The sequence below is a fragment of the Symphalangus syndactylus genome, chromosome 10, assembly GCF_028878055.3.
Source record: "Symphalangus syndactylus isolate Jambi chromosome 10, NHGRI_mSymSyn1-v2.1_pri, whole genome shotgun sequence".
NCBI classification, from domain to species: Eukaryota; Metazoa; Chordata; class Mammalia; order Primates; family Hylobatidae; genus Symphalangus; species Symphalangus syndactylus.
Genome location: NC_072432.2, coordinates 55,071,094 through 55,094,588, shown reverse-complemented (window position 1 = coordinate 55,094,588; position 23,495 = coordinate 55,071,094). Strand labels below are relative to the sequence as shown.

The window sequence follows — 23,495 nt, the reverse complement described above, 5'->3', positions numbered from 1 at the left end:
TCATCCTAGGCTGTTTGCTATACAGATATCCTTGAAAAGATCATTTAAAACAAAAGGGCTGTCACTGCCTCACTGGTAAGAGGTACAGAAATGCAAGGACCCATGGAGAAGCCAGGTGCAATGGCGTGCACCTGTAGTCCCAGCTATTCAGAAGGATGAGATGGGAGGATCGCTTGAGGCCAGAAGTTCAAGGCTGCAGTGCACCACTGTACTCCAGCCTGGGCAACACAGTGACAGCCTGTCTCTTAAGGAAAAAAAAAAAAAAGACCCATGGAAAATTGTCTCCCAAATAACTATATCTTATTTATGTTAGCAATGTTGTGCACTTTAAATATATAGGTCTTATACATATTTTGTTAAATTTATCCTTAAGTATTTCATGTTTTTTTGATGTTGATATAAATGACACTTTTTTCCATTTTCCAATTGTTTACAAGTATGTACAAATAAAACTGATTTTTGTATATTGACCATATATCCTACAACCTAGCTAAACTCACTTATTAATTCTGATAGTTTTTCAGTATAGATGCCTTAAGATTTTCTACAAATACAGTCCATGTTGCCTGTAACATCTATATTTCCTCCTTTCCAATCTGCATGTTTTATATTTCTTTTCCCTTACTATACTTGCTAGGACCTCCAGGAAAATGCTGACTAAAGTGGTGACAGCAGACATACTTGCCCTGTTCCTAATCTTATCTGTTAGTTATAGGTTTCCATAGATTTTCTTTACCAGGTTGAGAAAGTTTACTTCTTTCCCAATTTGATGAGGTTTTTAAAAAAATCATAAAAGGATGTTTAATTCTATCATATGCTTTTTCTGCAACTAGTGAGAAAATCGTATGGCTTTTTTTTTAATCTGTGAATTATATTAATTTTTGATTAAGTTAATTTTGCATTCCTGATATGAACCCCACTTGATCACGTCTTATAATTTGTATATATTGCTAAATTATATTTTGCTAATATTTTGTTAAACATTTTTGTTATGTTAATGAGGGATATTGATCTGTAGTTTTCTTTTCATTTTATAGTGTCTGCCTGGAGATAATGCTAGCCTAATAAAATGAATTGGAGTGTGTTCTTATTTTTCAGGAAAAGTTTGCACATAAGTGTCTCTATTTCCTCCTTAAATATTTGCTAAAATTCACCAGTAAAGCCATCTAGATATAAAGCTTCCTTGTGGGAAGGTTTTCAACTATAAATTCATTTCTTTTAGCAGATGTAGGGCTATTCAGATTATCTTTCTTCCCGAGTAACCTGGGATACTTGATAGTTTGTGTCTTTGAAGGAATTTGTCTATTTCCTCTAAGCTGCCAAATGTAGTAGCACAAAGTTACATGCAATATTCTTTTAATATCTGCAGGATCTGTAGAAATGTCCTCTCTTCATTCCTCGTAGTGGTAAACTGTCTTCTCTCCTTTTATTCTTGATTAGCTAGAGATTATCCATTTTAGTGACCTTTACAAAGAACCATTTTTGGACCTGGCATGGTGGCTCACACCTGTAATCTCAGAACTTTGAGAGGTCAAGATGGCTCATTTGTGGCCACGGGTTTGAGACCAGTCTGGACAACATATCAAGACCCCACTTCAACAAAATAAAGATAAAAATTAGCTGGGTGTGGTAGGGCCTGCTTGTAGTCCTAGCTCACACTCCCTTGACTTGGAGGCTGTAGCAAGCAAACCACGACACAGTGGCGTGAACACGGCTCACTGAAGCGTCGAATTCCCAGGCTCAAGCAATCCTCTTCCCTCAGCCCCGCAAGTAGCTGGGACTACAGGCATGCACCACAATGCCTGGCTTTTGTTTTGTAGAAATGAGGTTTCACCGGCCGGCACGGTGGCTCACTCCTGTAATCCCAGCACTTTGGGAGGTCGAGGCGGGTGGATCATGAGGTCAGGAGATTGAGACCATCCTGGCTAACATGGTGAAACCCCGTCTCTACTAAAAATACAAAAAATTAGCCAGGCGTGGTGGTGGGTGCCTGTAGTCCCAGCTACTCAGGAGGCTGAGGCAGGAGAATGGCGTGAACCCAGGAGGAGGAGCTTGCAATGAGCCAAGATCACGCCACTGCACTCCAGCCTGGGTGACAGAGCAAGACTCCATCTCAGAGAAAAAAAAAAAAAAAAGAAAAGAAATGAGATTTCAGCACATTGCCTAGGCTGGTCTCAAACTCCTGAGCTCAAGTGATCTGCCCAGCTTGGCCTCTCAGCATGCACCACTGTGCCTGGCCCATTTTTTATTTAAATTAACTATTATCTTTACCTCTTTGCTTCTGTTTGATTTGTTCTTCTTTTTCTAGAATCTTTTTTTTTTTTTTTTGAGATGGAGTTTCACTCTTGTTGCCCAGGCTGGAGTGCAACGGTGCAATCTTGGCTCACCACAACCTCCGCCACCTGGTTCAAGCGATTCTCCTGCCTCAGCCTCCCAGGTAGCTGGGATTATAGGCATGCGCCACCACACCTGGCTAATTTTTTGTATTTTTAGTAGAGACAGAGTTTCTCCATGTTGGTCAAGCTGGTCTCAAACTCCAGACCTCAGGTGATCCGCCTGCCTCGGCCTCCCAAAGTGCTGGGATTACAGGGGTGAGCCACCACGCCCGGCTAGAATCTTAAGATGGAAGCACAGATCAGGGTTCACCAAACTAATAAATGATGCCCATGGTCTTTATGTATTGCTTCCTACCTAAAAGTGTTTTTTTGTTTGTTTGTTTTTGAGACAGAGCCTCACTCTGTCACCCAGGCTGGAGTGCAGTGGCATGATCTTGGCTCACTTCAACCTCTGCTTCCCGGGTTCAAGTGACTCTCCTGCCTCAGCCTCCCAAGTAGCTGGGATTAGAGGTGCATGCCACCATGCCAGCTACTTTTGTATTTTTAGTAGAGATGGGGTTGCACCATGTTGGTCAGGCTGGTCTTGAACTTCTGATCTCAACTGATCCACCTACCTCAGCATCCCAAAGTGCTGGGATTATAGGCATGAGCCACTGCGCCCGGCCTGATATTTACATTTTTAAATGGTTGGGGCGAGGGGGAATATGACAGACTTACATGACTTACAAAGCCTCCAATATTTGCTACCTGGATCTTTACACAAAAAGTCTGTCAACTCCTGGTTTAAATGATTGATCGATTTTAAAACTTTCTTCATTTTTACAATAAGCCTTTAATATGAAAACTTCTCCCCAAAGCTCTTTAGATATATTCCATTAATTTCAATACGTTTTTATTATCATTCACTTCAAATGTTTTCTAATATTGCTTGTGATTTCACCTGACACATGGATAATAAAGAAGTGTGCCATTTAATTCCCAAGCACTTGGAGATTTTCTAGCTACGCTATTATTATTGATTACTAATTTAATTATAGTATTGTCAGAGAACATAATACTCTGTAACATTCTCATCATTTGAAATTACAGACTTATTTTTTGACTCAGTATACGGTCTCTCTTGGTGAATGTTCCTTGTGCATTCTAAAAGAATTTTTTTTTTTTTTTTTTTTGAGACAGAGTCTCACTCTGTTGCCCACGCTGGAGTGCAGTGGCGCAATCTGGGCTCACTGCAACCTCCACCTCCCTGGTTCAAGCAATTCCCCTGCCTCAGCCTCCCAAGTAGCTGGGATTACAGGTGCATGGCACCACACCAGTTAATTTTTTTGTATTTTTAGTAGAGACAGGGTTTCACCATGTTGGCCAGACTGGTCTCAAACTCCTGACCTTAGGCAATCTGCCCTCCTTGGCCTCCCTAAGTGCTAGGATTACAGGCATGAGCCACCTTGCCCAGTCAAGAACATTTTTTTTAATAGTTGCTGAGGGTAGTATTCTATTTATGTCAGTTAGCAAAAGGTGGTTGATAGAGTTATTCAGATCTTTGATATCCTTAACAAATTTTTAGGGTGTTAAAATCCCCAAATATGGTGGTGGATTTGTCTATGTCTCCCCTTCTGCACATTTTTGCTTCATATATTTTGAAGTTCTGTTGTCAGAAGAACATACATTTTTACCCGTCCTGTTAAAAGAGACTGAGAATTATAGGAGTGGGACTCTCCCTTTGAACTAGGAGCAAAGTCCAAACTTCTAACAAGAAAAGGTCTGGGCCAGGTTTAGTGGCTCACGCCTGTAATCCCAACACTCTGGGAGGCCGAGGCAAGAGGACTGCTTAAGTCCAGGAGTTGGAGACCAGTCTGGGCACAACATGGTGAGACCTTCTCTACAAAAAAAAAAAATTTTTTAAATTAGCCAGGCGTGGTAGAGCATTGTCTAAAGTCCTAGCTACTCGGGAGGCTGAGACAGGAGGAAAGTGTAATCTCAGAAGTTTGAAGCTGCAGTGAGGTATGATAGTGCCACTGTACTCTGGCCTGGGCGACTGGGTAAGATCCTGTCTCTGGGGGGAAAACAATTAATTTAATTTAAATTTAATTTTTTTTTTAAAAAGGTCTGATTGGTTTGGCCAGAGTCTATGTAATAGACAGAGACTATTCCAGAGCCAGGACAGCTCATAAACCACAGAACAGAATACAGATGACTGTCTTATTATTACACATCCTTATCTCTTTTTTTTTTTTTTTTGAGACGGAGACTCGCTCTGTCACCCAGGCTGGAGTGTAGTGGCGCAATCTCAGCTCACTGCAACCTCTGCCTCCAGGGTTCAAGCAATTATCCTGCCTCTGCCTCCCAAGTAGCTGGGAGTACAGGCACGTGCCACCACACCTGGCTAATTTTTTGTATTTTTAGTAAAGACAGGGTTTCACCGTGTTAGCCAGGCTGGTCTAGATGTCCTGACCTCGTGATCCACCTACCCGCTTTGGTCTCCCAAAGTGCTGGGATTACAGGCATCAGCCTCTGCTCCTGGCCTCCCTATTTGTGTCAATCAGGGTCACATGCAGGGCATAGTGGCCTATGCTAAAAGAAAGTTTCAGGGCCAGGCACGGTGGCTCACACCTGTAATCCCAGCACTTTGAGAGGCCAAGGTGAGTGGATCACCTGAGGTCAGGAGTTCGAGACCAGCCTGACCAACAGGGAGAAACCCCGTCTCTACTAAAAATGCAAAATTAGCTGGGTGTGGTGGCGCATGCCTGTAATCCCAGCTACTCGGGAGGCTGAGGCAGGAGAATTGCTTGAACCTGGGAGGCAGAGGTTGTGGTGAGCCGAAATCATGAGCAAAACTCTGTCTCAAAAAAAAAAAAAAGAAAGTTTCAAAAGGACTGGGCATGGCAGGAAAGGGTTTGTCCATACAGTTACATGATCCATCATGCTATTTTATCTCTTAGGAATGGAAGCCATGTACTAGCACATGCAACCTCATCGTCACCATGTTGAAGGCCACTCCAAGAAAATAGAGGCTCTTCATAGGCTAAAAGAGCTGAGAAGCTTTAGTTCACCTCACCTGTAGGAGGGGTTACCTGTGAAGGTACGGTAGAGAAAAGAATCCAGAACATACAATGCATTCCCCTATGCTTCCAATATTTATTTATTTATTTTTTGAGACGGAGTCTCACTCTGTCACCCAGGCTGGAATGCAGTGGCATGATCTTGGCTCACTGCAACCTCTGCCTCCTGGGTTCAAGAGATTCTCCTGTCTCAGCCTCCCAAGTATCTGAGACTACAAGCATGTGCCACCATGCCCGGCTAATTTTTGTATTTTTAGTAGAGATGGGGTTTCACCATGTTGGCCAAGCTGGTCTCGAACACTTGACCTCATGATCCGCCCATCTCAGCCTCCCAAAGTGCTGGAATTACAGGCGTGAGCCACCACGCCCAGCCTCTTCCAATATTTTTAGTTCATAAAAGAAAAGTTCTAAAGGCAAAGTATGTTCTAGAAGCCAATAAAATGAGTTTTCCCCCAACACAGTTGAATGGTTAAATGGTTTAAGTCTGGTGAGAGTTAAACAGTCACCCATTTAGAAAAGTCTGATTTTTACATTTGTCTTAATGTGTTAGGGAAAAAAAAAAAAGTAGCTAAAATAGGACTGCCATCCTCATCTCCACTGGCTCAGGTACTCTATCCCATTACCCTGGTATTTCCATCAGAGCATATATCACAATCAGAAGTATCTTGTTTATTTGTTTATACTTTTATTGTCCCTCCTCAACTTCTTTAGAATGCAAGGCCACACAAAGACAGGAACATATTTGTCTTCATCACTACTGAACCCCCATCCCCTGTGCCTATAACAGAGCTGGCAAATATTTACTGTGTATAAATCTGAACAATGAATAATCATAGAGAAGGAGTGTCACCTAAACTCTAGAATTATTTACATTGGACTTTGAAAATAACTTTCGTCAATTTGAGTAGGATAGGTTTATATAATGCTCTGGGACTTCACAACACTTTAAATAAAATAAACCCATATCGTCATAAGGTACATTAACAAGCTGAGAAACTCCTTTCAAATAAGTTTTTAATACTCAAATTTAGCTTTTAACCAATATCCTCTGCAATTACATTCCATCTTTAAATCTACAAGGTTCTATTAGTTTTTAACTAGCTTATACTTTTTATCAGTCATTTAATTAATAAAATACTTCTTGCTTCCTAACTTTGAGGAGGGCATTATGGGAAATTAATCAAAGACCTTGCCCTCAAAGAGCCTAGAAATAAATAGATGACTAACATGATCACAGTTATATTTTGGGAAGATTAACCTCATCTGAGGATTTTGGAGGCAGGGAGACCAGTTGGAAGGCTATTGTAGTAATTATAATTAGTTCAAGATACAGATAAATGCTAGATATGATTTAGGATGGTGACAATGAAAAAGAAGTGAATTCAATATGAAATAAAAAATACTGTAATCCCAGCACTTTGGGAGGCCAAGGAGGGCGGAACACCTGAGGTCAGGAGTTTGAGACCAGCCTGGCCAACATGGTGAAACCCTGTCTCTGCAAAAATAAAAAAAAATTAGCCGGGCATGGTGGTTCGCTCCTATAATCCCAGCTACTCGAGAGGCTGAGGCAGGAGAATCACTTGAACTCAGGAGGCAGAGGTTGCAGTGAACCAAGATTGCACCACTGCACTCCAGCCTGGGCAAGAAGAGTGAAACTCCATCTCAAATAAATAAATAAATAAATAAATAAATAAAATATATATATACACAAAATGACAAATACTCTATGCTTTTACATTTTATACATTACTATTGCAGAAACACTGTTCTTTTCTAGTTACAGGAGGAGAAAAATCCAGATGAACAGCTGTTTTCATTCTTGTACATAAAGTACTGACATACCACTGCATTACAGATGAGCAAGTAATTTTGGGGATATTTAAAAATAAATAATCTGGGACAGGTGCAGTGGCCCACGCCTGTAATCCCAGCACTTTGGGAGGCTGAGGCGGACAGATCATGAGGTCAGGAGTCCAAGACCGGCCTGGTCAACACAGTGAAACCCCATCTCTACTAAAACTACAAAAAGTAGCCGGGCATGGTGCTACATGCCTATAGTCCTGGCTACTCAGGAGGCTGAGGCAGGAGAATTGCTTGAACCCAGGAGGTGGAGGTTGCAGTGAGCCGAGATAGCAGCATTGCACTCCAACTCGGGCGACAGTGCGAGACTCCATCAGAGAAAGAAAAGAAAGAAAGGACGGAAGGAAGGAAGGAAGGAAGGAAGGAAGGAAGGAAGGGAGGGAGGGAGGGAGGGAGGAGGGAAAGAAAAGAGAGAAAGAGAGAAAGAAAGAGAGAAAGAGAAAGAAAGAAAGAAAGAAAGAAAGAAAGAAAGAAAGAAAGAAAAAGAAAGAAAGAAAGAAAGAAAGAAAGAAAGAAAGAAAGAAAGAAAGAAAGAAAGAATCTGAGTGTTTAGTTGACCTTTGAACAGGGTCCACTTACATGCATTTTTTTTCCATAAATATATTAAATATTTTTTGGAAATTTGTGGCAATTTGAAAAAACTCGCTGATGAACCATGTCACCACCTAGAAATATCAAAAAAATTTAAGAAAAAGTTTGATATGTCATGAATGCATAAAACATATGTAAACATTGTGTTTTATAATTTACTACCATAAAATATATAAATTAGAAAAAGTTACAATGTATAAAAACTTACACACACAAACAAATTATATCTTTTGCAGTGGAGAGAAATGTAAACAAAGATGCACTATTAAATCAAAACCACAAAAAAGTAACTGTAGTACATACTATACTATTGTAATAATATTGTAGCCACCTCCTGTTGCTACTGCTGTGAGCTCAAGTGTTACCACTAATTGTCTGTTTCCACATGAGCAGTTCCTCCTTCCAGTAAATTGTGTATTGCAGTAAAAGGTGATCTCCCATATTTTTCATTATGTTTAGTGCAATACTGTAAAACTTGAATAACACTAGGAGACCCATATGAAGTGCCACTAATGATGCTAGAAGTGCTCCCAAGAAGCAGAGAAAAGCATGACATTACAAGTAAAAGTTTAACAGCTTGGTAAGTACTGTAGATTGAGGTCTACAGCTGCAGTTGCCCAACATTTCAAGATAAATGAATCCAGTGTAAAGACCATTATAAAAAAAGAAATTGTTAAGCCATCACTGCAGTTACACCAGCAGATACGAAAACCTCGCACTTTTAGCAAAATATTTTTTTGTCTAATATTGAAAATGCAGCCTTTGGCCAGGTGTGGCCAAAGTGCTGGGATGTGGCTCATGCCTATAATCCCAGCACTTTGGGAGGCTGAGGCAGGCAGATCACTTGAGGTCAGGAGTTTAAGACCAGCCTGGCCAATATGGTGAAACCCTGTCTCTACCAAAAAATACAAAAATTAGCTGTGCATGGTGGTACGCACCTGTGGTCCCAGCTACTTGGGAGGCAGAGGTGGGAGAATAGCTTGAATCTGGGAGGCGGAGGCTACAGTGAGCTGAGATTGCACCACTGCACTCCAGCCTAGGTGAACAGGGCGAGACTCTGTCTCAAAAAAAAAAAAAAAAAAAAAAAGTCAAGAAAACAGGAGAAGCAGCTTCTGGTGACCAAGAATTCCTAGGTGCCATTAAGAAAATCATTGAGGAGAATGGATATCTGCCCAAACAGGTTTTTTGTTTTGTTGTTTTTTGAGACAGTGTCTCACTCTGTCACCCAGACTGGAGTGCAGTAGCATAATCAGAGCTCACTGCAGCCTCAACCTCCTGGGCTCAAGTGATCCTCACACCTTAGCCTCCTGAGTAGCTGGGACCACAGGTGCATGCCACCACACATGGCTAAATTTTAAAAATTTTTATAGAGATAGGGTCTCATTATGTTGCCCAGGCTGGTCTCGAACTCCTGGGCTCAAATGATCCTCCTGCCTCAGCTCTCCAAAGCGCTGGGATTACAGGTATGAGCCACCATGCCCAGCCCAAACAGGCTTTCAATGCAGATGAAAGTGCCTTATTCTGGAAAAGAATGCCATAAAAGACATTTATTAGTGAGCAACAGAAGGGAGCACCAGAATTTTTAAGGCACGAAGAGACAGGCTAACTCTATTGTTTTGTGCAAATGTAGTTGGGTTTATGATCAGAACTGCCCTTATCTATAAAGCTGCTAAACCCTGAGCCTTGAAGACAAAGGATAAACAGCAGCTGCCACTCTTCCAAATGGATAAGACGAAGGCCTGGACAATGAGAACTCTTTTTCTGGAATGGGTCCATCAGTGTTTTGTCCTTGAAGACAGGAAGTACTTTGCCAGTAAGGAACTGCCTTTTAAAATTCCTTTGATATTGGACAATGCTCCCAGTCACTCAGAACCCCATGTTTTCAATACTGAAGGCATCAACATGGTCCACTTGCCCCCAAATACCGCGTCTTTAATTTGGCCTCTAAAAGCCCTTTAAGGCTCATTATACATGGTACTCCATGGAATGAACATCAAGTCTATGGAAGAGAACCCTGTTGAGAGAACATCATGAAAATCAGAAAGGATTACACCCACCACTGAAGATGCCATCATTGTTATAGACAAAGCCATGAAAGCCATGAAGCCCAAGGCAATAAATTCTTTTTTTTTTTTTTTGGAGTCTCACTTTGTCCCCCAGGGTGACGTGCAGTGGCGCAATCTCGATCTCGGCTCACTGCAACCTCTGCCTCCCACGTTCAAGCGATTCTCCTGCCTCAGCCTCCCAAATAGCTGGGATCAAAGGCACCCACCACCACGCCCAGCTAATTTTTGTATTTTTAGTAGAGATGGGGTTCTGCCATGTTGGCCAGGCTGGTCTCAAACTCCTAACTTCAGGTGATCTGCCCACCTTGGCCTCCCAAAGTGCTGGGATTACAGGCATGAGCCACCAAGCCCGGCCCAAAAGCAATAAATTCTTACAGAGAAAACTGTGTCTAGACATTGTGCACGACTTCATAGGATTTACGACATAACCAATGAAGAAAATCATGAAATAAATTGTGGCTATGACAAAAATGGTGGGAGATGAAGGGTTTCAAGATATGTATCTTGGGTAAGGCACAGTGGCTCGTGACTGTAATCCCAACACTTTGGGAGGCCAAGGTGAGGGGATCACTTGAGCCCAGCAGTCTGAGAGTAACCTGGGCAACCTAGTGAGATCCCATCTCTACAAAAAATTTAAAAGTTAGCCAGGTGTGGTGGTGTGCACCTGTAGTCCCAGCTACTCAGGAGGCTCAGGTGGAAGGATCACTTGAGCCCAGGAGGTCAAGGATGCTGTGAGCTATGATCACACCACCGCACTCCAGCCTGAGCAGGAGTGAAATCCTGTCAAAAAGAAAAGAAAAAGAGGCCTGGCACAGTGGCTCACGCCTGTAATCCCAGCACTTTGGGAGGCCGAGGTGGGCGGATCACGAGGTCAGGAGATCAAGACCATCCTGGCAAACATGGTGAAACCCCTTCTCTACTAAAAATACAAAAAAATTAGCCAGGCGTGGTGGCGGGTGCCTGTTGTCCCAGCTACTGGGGAGGCTGAGGCAGGAGAATGGCATGAACCCGGGGCGCAGAGCTTGCAGTGAGCGGAGATTGCGCCACTGCACTCCAGCCTGGGCGACAGAGCAAGACTCTGTCTCAAAAAAAAAAAAAAAAAAAAAAAGAAAAAGAAAGAAAGAAAAGGATCTTGGAGAAATTCAAGAGCTAACAGATACCATACCAGAGGAATTAACGGGGGACAACTTGATGGAGATGAATGCTTCCAAACTAGTGCTAGACAATGAGAAAGAAGATGTAGAAGCACAGAAAACGAATTGACAGTAGACAATCGGCATTATTCAAGACTGCTTTTGACATTTTTTATGACATGGACCCTTCCACGATACACACAATGAAGCTAAAGCAAACAGTGAAAAAAAGCTTGCTACCACAGAGAAATATTTTTAGAGAAATCAAGCATAGTGGTGCACGCCTTTAATCCCAGCTACTTGGGAGACAGGCAGGAGGATCGCCTGAGCCCAGGCGGAGTTCAAGACCAGCAACATAGTGAGACCTCACCTCTAAAAAAAAAAAAAAAAAAAGAAAAAAGCGAGAGTGAGGGAAGGAGGAAGGAAGGAGGGATAGAAAGGAGGGAGGGAGGGAGGAGGGGAGGGAAGGAGGGAGGGAGGGAAGCGGGGAGGGAAAGAGGGAGGGAGAGAGGGAGGGAGGGAGGGGAAAAAAAAAAGTCAGACAGAAATTACGATGTATTTCCATAAAGTTACATCAAGTGTGCCGGCCTCTCCTGTCTCCTCATCTACCTCCTCCACCTCTTCTGCCTCTGCCACTCCAGACAGCAAGACCTTCCGCTGCTCTTCCTCAGCCTACTCAACATGAAGACAAGGATGAAGACCTTTATGATGATCCACTTCAGTTCATGAACAGTAACTATATTTTCTCTTCCTTACGGTTTTCGTAATAACATCTTTTCTCTAGCATACTTTATTGTAAGAATATGATATGTAATAAATATACAAAATATGTGTTAATCAACTATTTATGTTATCCATAAGGCTTGTGGTCAACAATAGGCTATTAGTAGTTAAGTTTTTGGGGATTCAAAAGTTATATGCATATGTGGATATGACTGCTTGGGGTTGGTGTCCCTAATCCCCACGTTGTTCAAGGGTCAACTGTATTTTTTTGTACCTAGAGCCTACTACCAGCATTAACTGGTTAACTATACCACTTAGATTTTAGCTTTTTTGTGTGAGTATGAGATGGAGTCTTGCTCTGTCACCCAGGTTGGAGTGCAGTGGCGTGATCTCCACTTACTGCAACCTCCGCCTCCCAAGTTCAAGTGATTCTCCCGCCTCAGCCTCCTGAGTAGCTGGGATTACAGACGTGTGCCACCACGCTTGGCTGATTTTTTGTATTTTTAGTAGACACGGGATTTCACCATGTTGGCCAGGCTGGCCTTGAACTCCTGACCTCAATTGATCCGCCCAGCTCAGTCTCCCAAAGTGCTGGGATTAAAGGTGTAAGCTGCCTCGCCTGGCCAGATTTTAGTTATTTCTAAAATAAAACATCAACAACTAAAAAATCAGTTACAGAACTGTATTTCTCAAACTAAACTGGGAGCAGTGGACTATAAGCCATGAGTTCTGATGAAGGTTTGAAAGGTTTGTATTTCCCAGAGAAGACAGGTATGGCCCCTGCACAAGGACGACATGCAAATTTGTGAAGTGTTCCATGAAAAAAACAAATTAAAAAAATAAATTTTTTTGAGACGGAGTCTCACTCTGTTGCCCAGGCTAGAATGCAGTGGTGCAATCTTGGCTCACAGCAACCTCCACCTGGGGGCTCAAGTGATCCTCCCACCTCAGCCTCTGGAGTAGCTGCAACTACAGGTGTGCGCCACCACGACTAGCTAATTTGTCTAGTTTTTCTAGAGACAGGGTCTCGCCATGTTGCCCAGGCTAGTCTCAAACTCCTGAGCTCAAGCCATCCACCCACCTCAGCCTCACAGAATGCTGGATTACAGGCATGAGCTACTGCACCTGGCCTAAATTTTTTTTAAAAAAGAAAGGTTTGTATTTTCAGTTCAATAGTATTTTTATAAAGTACATTCTGGATCATCTGAATAACCACATCACATCCAAAATCAATGTACAAGAATTCAGATGAGCTAAAGAAAAAGGCACAAAATGGGCTTATAAAATAAATGACATATTTATGCCAAATAAAAGCCAAACCACTTAACCTGAGATTTAAGAAGGAAAGCCTTGCAGCATTCAAACACAGAAGAGTGGTGTAGAAATTGAGTCATCATAGGATATAGAGTATGTAGAAAACAGGCTGGGTGCGGTGACTCATGCCTGTAATCCCAGCGTTTTCAGAGGCTGGGGTGGACAGATCGTGAGGTAGGGAGTTCGAGACCAGCCTGGCCAATACAGTGACACCCTGTCTCTACTAAAAATATAAAAAAAATTAGCCAGGCGTGGTGGTGGGCACCTGTAGTCCCAGCTACTTGGGAGGCTGAGGCAGGAAAATTGCTTGAACCTGGGAGGCGGAGGTTGCAGTGAGGCAAGATCACGCCACTGTACTCCAGCCTGGGTGACAGAGTGAGACTCTGTCACAAAAAAAAAAAAAAAAAAGAAAGAAAAAGAAAACTGCACATCTGCGCTAGGGCAGACCCTAGTATATTCACTATGGAAAGAAATACATTTTTGTTTTGTTTTGAGACAGTGTCTTGCTCTGTCGTCAGGCTAGAGTGCAATGCCAAGATCATGGCTCACTGCAGCCTTGGACACCTAGGCTCAAGTGGTCCTCCCACCTCAGCCTCCCGAGTAGCTGGGACTACAGAACGAGCACAAGCCATCACACTCTGGCCAATTTTCTTTGTATTTGTTGTAGAGACAAGGTCTTGCTACATTGCCCAGGCTGGTCTTGCACTCATGGACTCAAGCTATCCTCCCACCTTGGCCTCCCAAAGTGCTGGGATTACAGGTGTGAGCCACTGTGCCTGACCCAAAGATTGTTTAAGCAAAACATCATCCATCACCCTAAGTTTAATTTTTTTACATTGGTTTTACAGTTTTGTTTATATTAGATTTATAAATTTACTTTTTGTTTGTTTGTTTTTGAGACAGAGTCTGGCCCTGTCATCCAGGCTGGAGTGCAGTGGCGCCATCTCAGCTCTCTGCAACCTCTGCCTCCCAGGTTCAAACAATTCTCCTGCCTCACACTATTCACAATAGCAAAGACTTGGAACCAACCCAAATGTTCAACAACAATAGACTGGATTAAGAAAATGTGGCACATATACACCATGGAATACTATGCAGCCATAAAAAATGATGAGTTCATGTCCTCTGTAGGGACATGGATGAAACTGGAAATCATCATTCTCAGTAAACTATCGCAAGGACAAAAAATCAAACACCGCATGTTCTCACTCATAGGTGGGAATTGAACAATGAGAACACATGGACACAGGAAGGGGAACATCACACTCCAGGGACTGTTGTGGGGTGGGGGGAGGGGGGAGGGATAGCATTAGGAGATATACCTAATGCTAAATGACGAGTTAATGGGTGCAGCACACCAACATGGTACATGTATACATATGTAACAAGCTTGCACATTGTGCACATGTACCCTAAAACTTAAAGTATAATAATAATAAAATAAAATAAAGAAAAAAAATTCTCCTGCCTCAGCCTCCCAAGTAGCTAGCATTACAGGCACCCACCACCATGCCTGGTTCATGTTTGTATTTTTTAGTAGAGACGAGGTTTTACCATGTTGGGCAGGCTGGTCTCCAACTCCTGACCTCAGGTGATCTGCCCACCTCGGCCTCCCGAAGTGCTGGGATTACAGGCATGAGCCACCGCACCTGGCCTATAAATTTACTTTTGATTTATACTTGGTTTTATATCTATCTTAGAAAGTAAATATCTTAATAAAATAGGTTAGGCCAATACTGGGGATTCACAATTTTTTTTTCCTTTAAAAGGGAACTGTAAATTGCTATTATTAAAAAATCAAAAAACAGGGGCCGGGCATGGTGGCTCACGCCTGTAATCCCAACACTTTGGAGGACTAAGGCAGGCAGATCACTTGAGGCCAGGAGTTCGAGAACAGCCTGGCCAACATGGGGAAAGCTCATCTCTACAAAAATTAGCTAGGCATGGTGGAGTGCACCTGCAGTCCCAGTTACTCAGGAGGCTGAGCTATGAGAATCACTTGAACATGGGAGGTAGAGGTTGCAGTGAGCGAAGATCATGCCACTGCACTCCAGCCTCGGCGACAGAGCAAGACTCCATCTCAGAAAAAAAAAAAAAAAATGTCAAAAAATAGATGCTGGCGAGGCCGTGGGAACACTTATACACTGTTGGTGAAAATGTAAATTAGTTCAGCTGTAGAAAGCATCTTGGTGATTTCTAAAAGAATTTGAAACGGAACTACCATTTGACCCAGCAATCACATTACTGGGTACATATCTAAAAGAAAACAAATGTTTATGCCAGAAAGACACACGCACCCGCATGGTCATCGCAGCACTACTCACAACAGCAAAGACATGGAAACAAGCTGGGTGCCCATCAATGGTGATTGGATAAGGAAAATGTGGTACATATACACTATGAAATACTACGTAGCCATAAAAAAGAAAGAAACCGTGTCCTTTGCAGCAACATGGATGCGGCTGGAGCAATAATATCCTAAGCAAATTAACACAGAAGCAGAAAACTAAATACCACATATTCTCACTTATAAGTGGGAGCTAAACATTGGGTACTCATGAACATAAAGATGGCAACAATGGAAACTGGGGACTACTGGGGACGTAGGGAGGGGATCAATGGTTGAAAAACTATTGGCTGGGTGCAGTGACTCACGCCTGTAATCCCAGGACTTTGGGAGGCTGAGGTGGGCGGACCACGAGGTCAGGAGAGCAGGATCATCCTGGCTAACACGGTGAAACCCCATCTGAACTAAAAATACAAAAAATTAGCCAGACATGGTGGCATGCACCTGTAGTCTCAGCTACTCGGGAGGCTGAGGCAGGAGAATCGCTTGGACCTGGGAGGCAGAAGTTGCAGTGAGCCAAGATTGCGCTACTGCACTTCAGCCTGAGGGACAGAGCGAGACTCCGTCTCAAAAAAAAAAAAAAAAAAAAAAAGAAAAAGAAAAACTATTGGATACTATGTTCGGTGCCTGGGTGACAGGACCATTCATACTCCAAACCTCAGCATCATGCAATAATACCCAGGTAACAAACCTGCACATGTACGCCTTGAATCTAAAATAAAAGCTGAAAAAAAAAAAGGTGAATTCCAAATTAGTCACATACCTTTAAAGTCTATGTTCAAGTATACAGTATTTAAATTTGAGCTTCTACCACTTATATTTAAATGTATTATGAAGTATCTGCTGCACTACTCCCATTCTATTTAGGTGAGCTTCCTTAATTTTGTAACTTACTTTCCATAAAGTCTTTGCTACATGATAATTACATGAATTTCACAATGTATTTCAAAGGATGTGAATTAACAACATAATAAAAAGAAATGGGCCAGGCGTGATAGCTCACATCGGTAATACTAGCACTTTAGGAGGCTGAGGTTGGTGGATCACCTGAGGTCAGGAGTTCGAGACCTGCCTAGCCAACATGGTGAAACCCTGTCTCTACTAAAAATACAAAAAGTAGCCAGGCATGGTGGCAGGCGCCTGTAATCCCAGCGACTTGAGAGGCTGAGGCAAGAGAATTGCTTGAACCCGGGAGGTGGAGGCTGCAGTGAGTGGAGATCACACCACTACACTCCAGCCTGGGCAACAGAGTGAGACTGCGTCTCAAAAAATAAATAAATACATAAAAATAAATAAATAAATAAAAAGAAATTATATAACTGAGTGAAATAACAAATAAATGCTATTCATTTATTCACATACTCAATGAATAGGGTTATGTACCAAGGGACAGGCATTGTACCCGAGAATGAGAATAAAATAGCCTATAAAACTGAATAAATATATAAAAATAAAAAAGGGAACTTTATATATTATTCATGCTTATGGTTAACATGATGGAAAAAACATGGAGATTCAAACCAGAAAAGACCTGTTTCCAAATCATGGCTCTCCTAGTTGCTTATCATGTAATCCAAGTCAATAATAACATCTCTGAGCTTCATTTACTTACAGGGTTACTGTGAAGATAGTTATGAGGTATGCTGTAACTCAGTTATTTTCCTGTTTATCTAAATTAGCTTCTCCTCCTGATTTCTCTATTGTTTTACGGCATTCAATAGTCTACTAAATGGCCAGGCGTGGTGGCTAACGCCTGTAATCTCAACACTTTGGGAGGGTGAGGCAGGTAGATCACCTGAGCTCAGGAGTTTGAGACCAGCCTGGCCAACATGGTGAAACCCTGTCTCTACCAAAAATACAAAAAATTAACCGAGCATGGTGGCCCACACCTGTGGTCCCAGCTACTCACGAGGCTGAGGTGGGATTACCACTCGAGCCTGGGAGGCAGAGGTTGCAGTGAGCTGAGATCCACTGCACCCTAACCTGGGTGACACAGTGAGACCCATCTCATTAAAAAAAAAAAAAAAAAATTCTATCAAACACCAGGGCTTACAATTGTATTATCGTTGACATCTCTCTTTCCATAGAAATATTAATCTGTCATATATCATGCAGATTACACCTTCACCATGACTCTATCCTCCTGTAACCAATCGTGTCTAAATCTCCAAATCCTGAAGCCTACTACGGTGTTTTTACCTCCATCTCCTCTCACCTACAATGCATTCTACATAAAAGCTACATGTACAGGATTTATCTTCTGAAGTATATCTCTGAGGTTGTCATTCTCCTACACTAAGTTACATTTTCTGTAACTCTTAAGGCCTTCTGCAGCAAGGCTCCACTGAATCGATCCTTCCAACTTCATCTCCAGTGATTCTTAAAGTTCCCTGAGGTAATGATATTGAGGTTATTTTATCCACTATCCCTAGCATACTATATGACACATAATAGACACCCAATAATAATGTTTGAAAAAGTAATGAAAATCCGCCGGGCGCGGTGGTTCACGCCTGTAATCCCAGCACTTCGGGAGGCCGAGGCGGGTGGATCACGAGGTCAGGAGATCGAGACCTTCCTGGCTAACACGGTGAAACCCCGTCTTTACTAAAAATACAAAAAAATTAGCCGGGTGTGGTGGCGGGCGCCTGCAGTCCCAGCTACTCAGGAGGCTGAGGCAGGAGAATGGCGTGAACCCGGGAGGCGGAGCTTGCAGGAAGCCGAGATCGCGCCACTGCACTCTAGCCTGCGCCACTGCACTCTAGCCTGGGGGACAGAGCGAAACTCTGTCTCGAAAAAAAAAAAAAGAAAAAGTCGTGAAAATCTATAATAGTCTTCCTCCCAAAAATGAACACTGGACTATCTCTGGTGGTATAATTCTTGCTTCATTTCTTTCTAACACACTTTTAATTATTAATAGACAATTGTTCCAACCAGGACAATCTGAAAACTGGTCTTTAAAGACAATCACAAAGAATCACAAAGAGACAATAGCCCTCTGTGATTAAAAGAAAGCCAATGAAAAAGCTTTTTAATCTCCCTATTTTAATTATCTTTAAAATTCTTAGTCTTACTACTAAGTCAGCAGCTATAAGGCATAGGTCAAATAACTGCAACATAAAAACTGTAATTTTAAAAAGATAAAACCAAATACCTACTGAATAATACAGCATCAGACAAATTATTTTTAAAAAATAATCATTATCATCATCATTAAACCTTCTGAGTACCTCTCAGGTATTTCTCCTAAAAAATTTTTTGCGTCTCTTACTCTTCTAGTAAGTGAAAGCCAGACCTACAAACTATACACACCCATTCACACAATATATTTCCCCTCTAAGTACACTATAAAATTTGTGATATATATGACACAACATGGCACAGTGTGTTCACATATACTCTTCGTAGACAATTTGAATAAGGAAATAATATCACATATACTCTCTGTAGACAATTTGAATAAGGAAATTTAGGGCTAATCATAAACATCACCCATGGGCATTCCTCAATACTAATCTTTCTGTTCATTATACACTCAATGTCATTGACCCAAAAAAGCTGGGGGAAAAGCATAGGGTCCAAATTAACGTATAAAAATTTTTTTGCCCAGCCTAAAAATTTGATTCACATGTAACTTTTCTGTAACACTAGTGTTGTGTGCAAGGAGACAGACTCCTTAGGGATATTTCAGCATAACCTAAAACATACATGGGTCTTTAGATAACCTAATAAAGCAGTGGCTGTTATAGTCAATCAATCCAGCTCTCTAAACAAAGGGCTAGGCTAATCACTCCAGCATTTAGAAATAACACAGGTCTCAATTTATCTTTCCCAATTTAATGTACTCACAACAAATGCTTGCATCACGCCATCGCAACTCTCCTTCTTAACAATGAAGGTAAAACTCAGGACCAAAAGAGAGCTCCTAGAGCTGTATTTCATTTGCATTATAAAATCTACAGCAAAATTTTTCATAACTTTACTCTCTGAATTCATGAACTAGGTTGGCGGGGGCAGGAGGGTAAGTATAGAGAAGAACTTCCCTGAAAAGCATGAGTATAAAATATAACTGAGAGTATCTCAAGTTTATTTGCCAAATGGCAGGGCAAACAGGTTAGTTACTCTAACAGAGCATTAAATTTTTTTTTTCTAATTCTTACAAAAGTGGTCCCTATTCTATAAAATGTGAACATCCACAGCCCAACAAGTTACAGACTAGGATCTAAGACACAGACCTTAAATGCAGAATAAAATGCCAATGCTCTGCCTCCCTAAAGAAACGTACAACCCCAAGAACTGCTGAACACCATCAAAGCAACACCCGCCAGAGTGGCTGTTTTAAAAATTATATCAGGAAATCACGATAAGTGCTAGCGGTTCCTCTAGGCCTCAGCAGCAGCCTTAGGTATAAGAGCAAACTGGAGCCCTCTTAACACTCAAAGAATAATGTTGATGTCATGACGAGGCTACTGATTCTTCGCACTCCGGACAAGTCATTCCTGGATCCACCGCGCGATTCTTTCTCCACCCACCCCCATCCCCCCAAATAAAGAGATCTCCAGACAGAGAAGCCCTCGGGTACCCCCTCCTCCTCTACCTCCAGCGGCTGCCGCTTTCTCCTCCCTCGAGCTCCGAGGTAGGGGCTCCAGAAGGTCCTGGGCAATCCCGAGCCCCGGCGGGGCTTGTTTTGCCCGTGCACGATAGCTCTGGCCAGCAGCTTCCTTTCCCAGTTTGTCCAAACTGGAGCGCTCCAGGGTACCCGGGGACCGAGAAGGGAGCCGGGGTGGCGACGTCGCTGTCGCCGCCGCCTCTGGTATGTCAGGGGCCGGGATTGTATTTCGAAAGATCCGCCATTTTCACCTCGTCATCACCATCACAGCTCAGCAGCTTCCCCGGCAGCCGGAGCCCGGGCCGCCGCCGCCGCCACCACCAGTAACCTCCCCCTTCCTCCTCCTCCCCTCCCCGCCCGCCCCTCCCGGGAGGCGCACACCCACATATCCGGGGAAGCCTCCCGCCGCCCCGCCAACCTTCAAACGCACAAGGGCCGTGCAAGTGCACACGGGCTACGCCGAGACCTTTCACCCCCGGGCGGAGCGCGGGCCCCCGCAGGGACGCCAAAGGAAGTCGCGCCACCTGCGGGGTCCCAAGTCCGGCATATTTTTGTTTGCAAGACCAAAAGCCATGCGGCGGGTGGCATAAGGACAATAAAGAACCCAAACTCTTTCATTTTCAGAGCAGCAACTTGAGAGAGATGATGGAAAGCGTTTCATTCACTGTGGCTGTCTCAGGCACTAAAAACACCGTGAAGACCCTTAATGTCATTCACCAACTTTGACATTTTACCCCACCCGCAGAACTACTTTGACAGGATGAGCTATTTCCATATGCATATTCGACCTTTGACACCTTTGTCAACTACAGGCAGCAATCCTCATGCAGATGAGGTGGTCAAAATATCTAATTAAAAAAATAAAGTTCTGAGCTATCTTCCTCTCCAACTTAATTTTATCTGGTCATTTCTGTCCATGAACACTGTGACTTCCAATCTGTCATCGGTTTAATACGTCAAAGCGCAACTAGATTTAAAATGATTGAACTAATTGTAGAAACATTCATGAATGATCAATTTCTAAAATATTGAAAATATAACTCTAAGCTAAAATTATTTGCCAAGTGTTTTTTAGGATATAAGTCATCAAATTTAAAAAAAACCATCTGCTGCTGATATATTTGTTCAGTACAGTAAAAATAAACAGCTTGCTTCAGAACAAGACCCTAGAGCTACCTACTAGGTAGGTAAGAGTTACCAGCTCTTGTCATCAGTCAGTTGAATAAGTAACCAAAAGAGAACAGAGGTAATTCTTAATCATTTAAAAAATAACGAAACATAAGCTGCAAGGCTTCTGAAGAGATCAGCATTAAAAAAAAAAAAAAAAAAAAAAAAACGAAACTGGCTGCCTTTGTCAATTTCAGAAAGAGTTAACCATTCGAAAGCTGAATTCTGTATCATTCAACTACAACATAAGCTCTGGGCAAACTGAATTTCAAGGCTGCGAACAGGGCCACTCTACTGTCTAAGTTAGTATAGGAAGAGTAAGGTTGAAGTTGAAGTTGAAAAAGTCATTTCATTTCCCTACCTTGTTTCAGTGGCAACTCCATATAAAAGTCGGTAATTCAGCCTTCAACAAGGGCTGTCCACCACCCACCCCAATTGCTGTTTTTATATGCAGACTATCAGATGCTGACAGTGTAAAGTGTTGTCAATTACTTCATCTTTAAACTTCATTTCCCCACTGACGGCCCCGTCCATCCGCACCCTGCTTGGTTGTTTACCGTTGCTGGCCAAGCTAAGTCCCGGCCCGTTCCCTTCCCCCGTGCACCTCGGGAACATTATGACATTTGGCTGGTGGGCTTCGCGAGGAAAACGGACACGCACGAACAAGAGCCTGTACAAAGTGGCATAGGAAGAACGCGGCAGCGGGCTGCAGGGAGAGGAGGGACTGGCACAAAATGACACAGCAGCAAAACCGGTTCCCAGAAACCTGGGGCCGCCACGGCCGGCTTGTTGGGTCGCGCAGTGTGCGTGTCAACAGCTGCGGGAGCCCTTCCTCCAGACCGCCGGGCAGGCAGCTGGCCGAGCGCTGGCCCTGCCGGGTGACAACCACCCTCCCGGGAGCCGACGGGAAGAGACCGAGCCCCGAGGATCCTTCGCCCCCCGCAGCCCAGCTTCAGGGAAGGGGCGCGGCGGACCCCGCTGGCGGGTTCCCGCTCCCCGCCAAGGCCCACCGGCCCGGGATCCCAGAGGGAGCGGTCCAGCGCTCTCCGCCCGCGCAGTCACTCGCAGCGGGGGCCGGTTCCCCCTTCCCGCCAGCCCGCCCAGTAGCCCCCATCCCGGGGGCTGACACTCACCAAAGCCGGCGGCGCCGCCGCCTCCTGGTCGCGCGGCGCTCCCTGGGCTCCCAGCAGCAGCGGCGGCGGCGGCGCCTCCGAGACACAGACCAGGGTTTGTTCAAAATCACGCGCCCAGCGCCATTCCACCGCCGCATCCCATAATACGCTGGGCCCTCCCCACCCGCGCGCCCCTCTCTGCCCGCCCCTGCGCTCCGCACCCCGCCCCACGGCCGGCTTCCTTCGCTCCGCCTCTTCCGCGGTGCCTCGTCCCTCCCCTTGGCAACCCAAGCCCGCGTCATTCCGCCGGGCTCCGCCAGGGCGCTCCAGCTCCACGTGACGCTGAGTGGCGCCCGGTCAAAGCGATCGCACGGAATGTTCCATCCGACTGAAGCTGATGGGGGGAGGACCTGCATCGCGCTGCGGTTGGGAGAGACCATCCCTTCGTCTAGCTTTCCTTGTTAGGAAGTCCAGGCTGGAGGTGCGACTTCCAGGATATCCCGCTGTTTGATGTGCTTGAGTGAGGAGGTGATCAGTAGTCACAAATGCCAAGTCACTGTGTTTTTAGGCACTAGTTTTGCAAAGGTTGCTAAAAAGCCACAAGAAAATCATTGAGAGTTAAACTTATTTTGAAAGAGACGTTTTGCTTTTCTTGCAACACACAGCTAAGACTAACACAGTCAAAATTATTTGTATTTAATCACCTTTTATTTTTTCCCGCGATTTATATGATATCCAAATACGGAGTCGGATGAACAGACGCTGACAGATCATTCTGAGGGGAAAAAAAAATTATTCTGAGAGATTACTGTCAACTGCTGTGTGTAAGACAAGCACTACATATACGAAAATAGAAAATACAAGAGTGTAAATGTAAGATGGTGCGATACAGTGTATAATTTGCTAATGGAGTACGGAGGACATACAGGTCAGCATGAGCGACTACCTAGGGAACACAATGGAGGAGGTGAAACAGTGTAGTGGAGGCAGCAGTCACTTGGGAATCAAGCAGTACTGGTATTTAATGGCACCTCCGTTTATTAGTGTATAGTGTATAACGTTTATTTTCCTATCCAGCAAATAAAAATAACAAAACTTCCCAGGATTCTGATGGTTAAGTAAAATGAAGGGTGTTAAGCAGGTACACAGTCTCTGCCTGAAATATTAGTTCCCTTGTG

The 23,495-nt window shown here is 43.5% G+C and overlaps 1 protein-coding gene across 7 annotated transcripts in view; it reads right to left on the bottom strand.

Moving 5' to 3' along the window:
• Window positions 1–22,438, bottom strand: part of LIN54 (lin-54 DREAM MuvB core complex component) — a 90,268-nt gene extending 67,830 nt beyond the window's left edge. For 2 of the 7 annotated variants that reach the window (XM_055297148.2, XM_055297151.2), the window contains exon 1: window positions 20,027–20,145. Coding sequence is in view for 1 of the 7 variants with exons in the window: in XM_055297147.2 (XP_055153122.1) it covers window positions 21,567–21,588 (22 nt within the window). In the remaining 6 variants the exon portion in view is untranslated. Of the gene's footprint in view, window positions 1–7,834; window positions 7,850–20,026; window positions 20,146–20,289; window positions 20,301–21,566; window positions 21,769–22,338 lie in introns of those variants that run through there. The other 5 variants (XM_055297149.2, XM_055297150.2, XM_055297147.2 and 2 more) reach the window with 5 other exon arrangements.
• Window positions 22,439–23,495: the final 1,057 nt, after the last annotated feature.